We start from the raw sequence: 7,252 nt of genomic DNA, 5'->3' as shown, positions 1-7,252 counted from the left end.
TTAGGCCGTTCAGAATGCAATAAAAAACATATTTTTAAGTTTCAATTAAAGGTTTTTTGGTCTGACAAGACTAAATTAATCGCTTTCAATCAGATGGCCGGGCATGGTATTGGATCAAAGACCCAAATTAAGCCTAAGCGCATCATGTACTGCAAACTGAGAATCACAGTGGTAGGATCTTAATTGTTTGGGGTTGTATTTCAAAAATTTTGTTGGTCCGTTAGTACGCATTATGCGTAGGGAACAGTATCTGTACATATTTCAACAAAATTTGCATGATGTGGTCGAAAAATGAGAGTTTCTGCTGAAAAATCACGCAAAACATACTGCATTTGTTCGCAAAGACTGGATACAAAAGCAAAAATTTGCTAATTTGAAATGACCTCCACAAACCGCGGATATGAATCTCATCGAGAATTTGCGAAATCAACTAAAAGCACAGCTTAATAAGTATCAAAGTCCGTAAAATCGAGTACATGAGCTGTGAAAGCAAACTAAGGATATACCTCCAGAATTTTTACAAAGATACAAATAAGGTATGCCAAAGCACATCCAGGAACTGAAACAGGCAAAAGCGTACTGAACATTGTGTTAGTAGTTCTTTTTTTTCGTGAAAATTGTTAAAAAGCTCATAAAAATATATGAGTGCAAAACTGTAACATCTGCCTTAATTTACATTTTTGTCTGCTGGTTTTTTTATTGTTGTTGTATTGACTTCAAATCATTATGAGGGAGGGAGTAGGGATGTACCAAAAAGAATATTCAACAAAAGGACGAAAGTCGTTAGAACTTGGAAATATAGCGGTGGCTGAAACAAAAAGTGTTAAACCATGTTACAGTTTTGCTCGTCACTGTATGTGCGTAGGTTTCTAAATCACTTTGCATTCCAGCTGCACGTGTGGTAGCGCCGACACAGGAGATTGTGGCGCCGCAGCCTGCGATTAGTGGCATACTGTATCAGAAATCTCTCACCGCAGATCATTTATACGATGAGCCAAATACGTTAAGTACGTATCTACACACATACTTACATACGTACTTATACCTTTATACTTAAATATATCGATGGTTTTCTGCAATATCGACACAACTGAAAATTCAACAAAACAAAACCCTTCCTATTGTTAAGTGTCTCATGCCTCAAATCCTTGTGTAAACCGTGTCTAAGCCTTACTTGGGAAAGCAGTGAGTATTACTAAACTAAATAGTAAAGATTGTACACTCAAAAGTAGGAAGGGTTGTGTTTTTTTTTTTGTTTTTTTAATTTTTGAGTTGTGCCTTTATTGCAGAGGACAATCGATATTTATCATCCTTACTTACATAATTTCCCGCCCAGAATACGCGCAACAACGTGACCAACTCATCGAAGCTGAGCAACTTCTTCTCACTGGCGGTCACTTGCAGCTTGACGAAAATGAGTTGATGGTACATCAAATTTTCATGCGCCACAAACTGATGGAACTCACTTACGGCATGCAAAATCCGCATGAACACGCACCGGCGTTGCACTTTTTCAAAGCCAAGCCGCTCATCGAACAGAGCAATGTTTTCAAATTCTTACAAGCCATGCCGAAGGGCGCCATTTTGCACGTACACCGCACTCCTGCGGTTTCCGTCGATTGGCTAATCGGAAATCTCACCTACACGCCAGGTCTCTTGAAATGCTTCACTGCGCGCGGCAGTGTTGTGCTGAGCTTCCGTGAGGACGCCAAGAAACATGGCTGCCGCTCGGTTTACTACAATGTGCAGCAGGAGCGTGAGCGCACGCTCTCAAGGAGTCGATATGATAGTTTTTTGGGAACTAAACTTAGTTTGTACTCGCGTTTGCCGGAACGTAAGTGATGTGTAGCCATGCAGTTTGTAAGCATTTACGGTTATTCTTTAGCTTTCTTTCGCAGTTGAATACAATGATCAGAACAAGGTTTGGCGGCGATTTGAAGACATATTCGATACTGTAAGTGATACCATAGGCTATGAACCAGTTTTTCGTATGTTTCACTGGCAGCTGATGGAAGAGATGTACGAGGATAATATAATGTACGCGGAGCTACGCATGAAATTTAAACCGGTGAGTTAATGTGAAACATGCGGGTTGTATCCGACCTAGGCCTGTTGTTTCGGCGATCTAACTTTGCCTAGATCTTTCTCAGCTAAGAGCAACATATTGCATCCGGGCTATTCTGTATCGTTACTAGACACGAATAAAGGCACGAGCCCAAAAGTTGACGGCGAAAAAAGACGCATACAAAAATTTCAGCGTCAAAGACTCTTAACATACTTCGCCAAAGTTTTTTTAATCATCTTTTTTCGCAAAATTTTTTTAAACGCCTTTGATCGCCGTCAAAACACTAGCGCGCCTTTATTCGTGTGTAGTGACGGTATGCTTATCCTTCGGCTTGTATCAAACTCCAACCCAAAAACCTATTTAAACTGCATATCCCGGAAATGGCTCCATTCGCACTGAACTTCGGGGTTGGCGTCGTGCGAGGAGTCTCCACACCGTAACTGGACGCAGTAACGCGAGTCTATCTTGGCAGTTGAAGCTCCGTGTCTACCACAGGTAGTTATTGGGCCACGACTCCCTGTGAATGCTGTTGATCACTCGGCAGTAGGTCGTCGGTGCCCCCTGTCGTGCCTGGGCGGAGGCTGCTCCTAGAGAAAGGGTCTGCTAGGGTGCTCACGTCTGTGGCATCCCACCAGAAATTGCTTGCTGACGGGAAGCACTTGCGCTTCGCTGTGTAGGTGGTGCTGTGTCCAACGAGTCCCCGGCGACCAAACAGGCGCAGCATAGTTTAGAACCGGCCGGCCAATTGCCTTGTATGTTACCAACAACGTTTCTTTGTCTTTGCCCAAGGTACTGCCGGCGAGCGACTTGAGGATCTTGTTGCGGCTCTGTACTTTGTTGACAACTGCGGTTTTGTGCATTGAAAAGGAGAGCAGGCTTTCAAAGGTGACCCCTAAAGTTTTTGTGTTGTTCACTATTGGAATTGGTGTGCCATCGACGTGAATGTCTAATTTAAGCCTAACCTCCTTCGTCCAAGTGGTGGAGACGGCCGCCGTTGACTTCGTTGGGGAGAGTGCTAAGCTCCTTGCAGTGAAAGTCTGGGGAGATAGCCGTTTACTTTTGAGCAGAGGTCTTCAATTCCATTCCCAGACGCCAATATCGATCAGTAGTCAGCGTATGAGATCAGGGAAACTCCCTCAGGTGGCTGGGAGAGCTTAGAGATGTAGAAGTTAAACAGTAAGAGGAAGAGGAAGAGGACACCACCTTGTGGAACCCCTTGTTTGATTCTTCTAGGTTTCGGGGTTTGATCACGGAAGATTACTGACGACTGTCTACCACTCATATGATTCGCCGATCACCGTTTGAATGCCTGTGGGAGAGGAGGCCTCCTCTAATGTCTTCTAGTAGCGTGGAATGACAGATGGTGTCAAACGCCTTCAACAACGCTACTAGGACTGTTCTCTCACAGGGGCGATTGCGGTTTAGGCCACGTGTTATCTGTGTGTTTGTGGCGTTAAGTGCTGTTGTTTGCTGTTAACTTTACGGACACCACGTTTAGATCGGCGAACCCCAATTAACACGACTCTTTCTTTGGCTTGGCCCCATCGAAAGTTTACGTTTCATAGGCCTGCCATTAAATGACCCTGACGGCTAATGGTCTAAAAGCCTTCACTACAAAAAAAAAAAAAATAAAATAACGAGCCCTGATATTTTTGTTTCAGCTTTATGGCGCTAATGGCACCACAGTTGCAACTGAGTACGAAGCCGCCGACATTCTTTTAGAGCTAATAGATGAGTTCAAGCGTTCACACCCCAGCTTCTTAGGTCTAAAAATAATCTATGTGGCGCATCGTGGCTCAGATGATGTTAAAATGTTTAAAGCTTTCCAAACATTCAAAGACTTCCAGTAAGTGCAACGAATATACAATTATAAATTAATTGAAAAAGAAATAATACAGTCATGTTTAAATAATTTTTCTCTCCTCACAGTGAACGATATCCCGATTTCGTTATCGGTTTTGATCTGATCGGACAGGAGGATAAGGGAAAAGCTTTGCAAGCGTTTGCGTCCATTTTACAGAATTTACCGAAGTCTGCAAAGTATTTCTTTCACGCCGGGGAAACAAGTGAGTTTCAAATCAATACCGTTAAATACAAACGAAGGAATACGTGCTTTTCTTATTTCTCCTTGCAGATTGGCTGGGCTCGTCAGTGGATTTGAATTTAGTCGATGCTATTCTTTTGAATACCACACGCATTGGACACGGTTATTCGCTGATGAAGCATCCCTTGCTTAGCAAGGCCGTTAAAGAGCGTGACATTGCGCTCGAAATTAGTCCGCTCTCGAATCAGGTGTTGAATTTAGTTTGGGATTTGCGAAATCATCCGGGTGGCTACTTTATGTCCGAGAATATACCCTTAGTAATCTCGAATGACGATCCGGGTTTTTGGAATGCTAAAGGTTTGAGTTATGATTTCTATTACGCGATTATGAGTTTCGCACCGAGTAATGCTGGCTTGAAAACACTCAAGAGTCTAGTGTGGAATTCTATTAAGTACTCGGCGTTGAGTGATACGGAGAAAGAGTATGCGTATGCGCAGTTGCAGAGTGATTGGTCCGCATTTCTGGATCGTGTCATTAGCGGGGAAGTAGTGTAATTTGTCCTTAGATACATACATATAGTATAGATGTATATACATATGTAGGTGTTTTCATTTGTAGTTACACGTTTTTTAGATGAATATAAAATTAAATTATAACTCCTGCGATATATTTTTTACATGAAATTTATGAATGACTACTTCATTGTACATTTAAGCATGCATTTTAGGTACCTTTTACAATTTTAAATATTTCCAAAGTGTTTCTAATCAGTATACATGTGTTCCGCTATGAAATTTTGGCAGCTTTCGGTTATTTGCAGAAAAGCGCATCGAAAGCCACCTATTGAATTGCACTGAAATTGGGATTGAGAAAAAGGTTTACCTCTGTAATAAAAGTATTTTCAAATTTAATTGAAATAACTCACAAAATAGGGATCACGTATAATTTGGTCTTCAGGACGGTCAATATACTTTCCCAGTAATTCGACTTTTGCGCAACGCTGTTGGCTGGAATCCTTCGCAAGGGTTTCTAGCTCATGCAAATTATGCTCATCCATGGCGAGAATATAGTCATTGTTGTAGAAGTCCATTATGGTAATCTATGAGGCATTCGAAATGTATTGGGTTGTAGACGATGTACTTCAGCAAGTATGGAGCATGTATATTACCTGTCTTCCCACATGATCTGTTGTAAGGCTATTCTCTGCCAGTACCTTGATACAGCGATCATCTGGCTTACGACCTACATTCCACGTTCTCAGGCCAGCGCTGTCCACTTCTCAGCTGAGATCGTATTCTTGTACCCAGTGCTTCATGACGCTTTCCGCCATTGGTGAACGACAAGTATTGCCTGCGTACAAGACTTTTGTTAATTTCAACACCTGTTTACATACACACATACGTACATACATATCTCGATCCGTAAATCTAAACTTACCAATGCAAACGAATAGGATTTTCAAGGACTTCATGTTTCGATTTTATCAAATACTATTAAAATTTAATATTCTAAAGTTAGGGAAACAATATTCATGATGAATATAATTTAGCATGTTTCTTAGAGGCGATTTGTCAAATAAAGCGAAAACTTACATAAGAAATTTTGCTGACTTTTATATTTTTCGTTTTTGACAAAAAGAAAATCAAAGAAAATCTGAAACAGTGTAAAATTTTCAGATGAAAAAAGGTGAAAAATTATTCACATAAAAGAATTTCCTATGAACTTGGAGTATCACCATTTTCCTTCAATTTGTGTTTCCAGTTATGAAATGGCGGTCGAATCGTTTCATCCTACAAATAGCAAAACTTGATGGGTCTATTCGGGGTAGGGCCTCCAATCAACCCATGTATGGCATGCAACCATACTTAGTTCCTATAATTCTTCGCCAACACGCTCCGCCTATGTATTTTTGATGTTGCTGAGTTTGGAAGAATGATGGTGACAGTGCTTTGCCAGATAAAAATCTGCGTCGTTCTGATTACGTAGACCCGACTGTCGTGGTATAATTTTGATAACTACTTGAACTTCTTTGCATCACTGTGCTTCGCCCTATACTATAAGTTATTTGGCAAAAACACAATTTTTGTTTGCATTTTCTTTTTTTTAACAAATATCTATTTATTTCTTATGCTTTCACAAAAGGGGTTTTGAATATATCACGTATATCAGCTGGTTTTCGTGCATTGAACATTTAATTTCACTATTAACATGCTAACTAATTTAGATTCAATTGCTTTCTTCTTAAACCTTACCAGCCACAGCTTGTTCGAAAAACGCCGCACACGCTTTAACGCATTGCTGATAAGCTTTTTCGAAACCAGCATCGCCTCGTTGCTGAAAAAGTATACAATGTTACATATTCATCGGCAAACATAGTTTAGTTTAATTGCTTCAATATTCCACTCACATAGTAAGGATCCACGATGATGCGATCACTTTTATCCAGCCCGAAATCACCTAACATTAGCAACTTAGCTTTGGAATTCGCTGGCGCTAGCGAACGCAAATCACCCATATTTTCCTCATCCATGCCGAAAATGTAGTCAAAATCATGAAAATCTTGCTTCTTTATTTGACGGGCTCGATTGTTGTAGGGTAAATCATGTTTTTTCATTGTGCTCAATGCTCGATGATCAGGTGGACTGCCACGATGCCAATCGCCAATTGCAGCAGAATCCACTTTCCAATCAGCGGAGGCGCCGGCTTTTTCGATTGTGTCAATCATTACCGCCTCGGCAATGGGAGAACGGCAAATATTACCTGCAATGAATGAAACTTACATTAAAAGACTCGCAGCAATAACTTCTCCGCATACCTAAACAGATCATCAAAATCTTCTTGACCATCTTCGTGCTATTTAATTGTATTATTTTTCTCAAATATGTCTCAAATCTATTGCACTGTTGTTCAATTTGACTTTTGATGTCCTCTATGACATTCGCTATCAAATCATATGGTTACGACGTAAGTACGTTGTCTTGTTTAACGTCACGTACAACTAACATACTGTTAGCATTAACCTTTTAGGGGCTAAGAGTTTTATTAGCTTCGTTCCTCAACTTTAATGATGCAACCTGTTAAATTATCAAAAAAAAAAACTGGTTAATCTGTCAAATACAGCGTGGATGCCAGCAGTTTTTTTT

At 40.6% G+C, this 7,252-nt stretch overlaps 2 protein-coding genes across 3 annotated transcripts; one reads left to right on the top strand and one right to left on the bottom strand.

The window, feature by feature from the left end:
• Window positions 1-890: 890 nt before the first annotated feature.
• LOC118751568 (adenosine deaminase 2-like) lies at window positions 891-4,700 on the top strand (the record flags this gene model as incomplete). The annotated part of the gene is made up of 6 exons (XM_036486387.1): window positions 891-1,007; window positions 1,337-1,834; window positions 1,899-2,068; window positions 3,727-3,911; window positions 3,995-4,131; window positions 4,200-4,700. Coding segments are annotated over 6 exons (1,571 nt in total), but the record flags the coding sequence as incomplete, so codon positions are not given.
• Window positions 4,701-4,843: 143 nt separating this feature from the next.
• On the bottom strand, window positions 4,844-7,048 carry LOC118751566 (low molecular weight phosphotyrosine protein phosphatase 1-like). Of its 2 annotated transcripts, XM_036486385.1 has the most exons (6): window positions 6,925-7,048; window positions 6,517-6,869; window positions 6,362-6,443; window positions 5,278-5,459; window positions 5,035-5,208; window positions 4,845-4,962 (listed from the first exon to the last, which is right to left on the bottom strand). In XM_036486385.1, the coding sequence occupies exons 1-4, from the start codon at window positions 6,953-6,955 to the stop codon at window positions 5,389-5,391; spliced, it is 537 nt and encodes a 178-aa protein (XP_036342278.1). In that variant the 5' UTR covers window positions 6,956-7,048; the 3' UTR covers window positions 4,845-4,962; window positions 5,035-5,208; window positions 5,278-5,388. The 2 variants fall into 2 exon arrangements, with proteins under 2 accessions (XP_036342277.1, XP_036342278.1); XM_036486384.1 differs by having other exon boundaries at window positions 4,844-5,208.
• Window positions 7,049-7,252: the final 204 nt, after the last annotated feature.

The sequence above is a fragment of the Rhagoletis pomonella genome, unplaced genomic scaffold (genome assembly GCF_013731165.1).
Source record: "Rhagoletis pomonella isolate Grant_MI unplaced genomic scaffold, Rhpom_1.0 Rhpom_scaffold_00807, whole genome shotgun sequence".
Classification (NCBI taxonomy): Eukaryota; Metazoa; Arthropoda; class Insecta; order Diptera; family Tephritidae; genus Rhagoletis; species Rhagoletis pomonella.
Note: the sequence above shows the minus strand (reverse complement) of the source record. Positions and strands in the feature narration are given on the sequence as shown.

Bases quoted from the DNA above. Each gene is read 5' to 3' on its own strand.
- LOC118751566 (XM_036486384.1), bottom strand. From the start codon at position 6,955: ATGGTCAAGAAGATTTTGATGATCTGTTTAG. The intron at 6,870-6,924 runs GTATGCGGAGAA...CATTCATTGCAG, and splicing joins GATTTTGATGATCTGTTTAG to GTAATATTTGCCGTTCTCCC. The intron at 6,444-6,516 runs GTGAGTGGAATA...ATACTTTTTCAG, and splicing joins TCATCGTGGATCCTTACTAT to CAACGAGGCGATGCTGGTTT.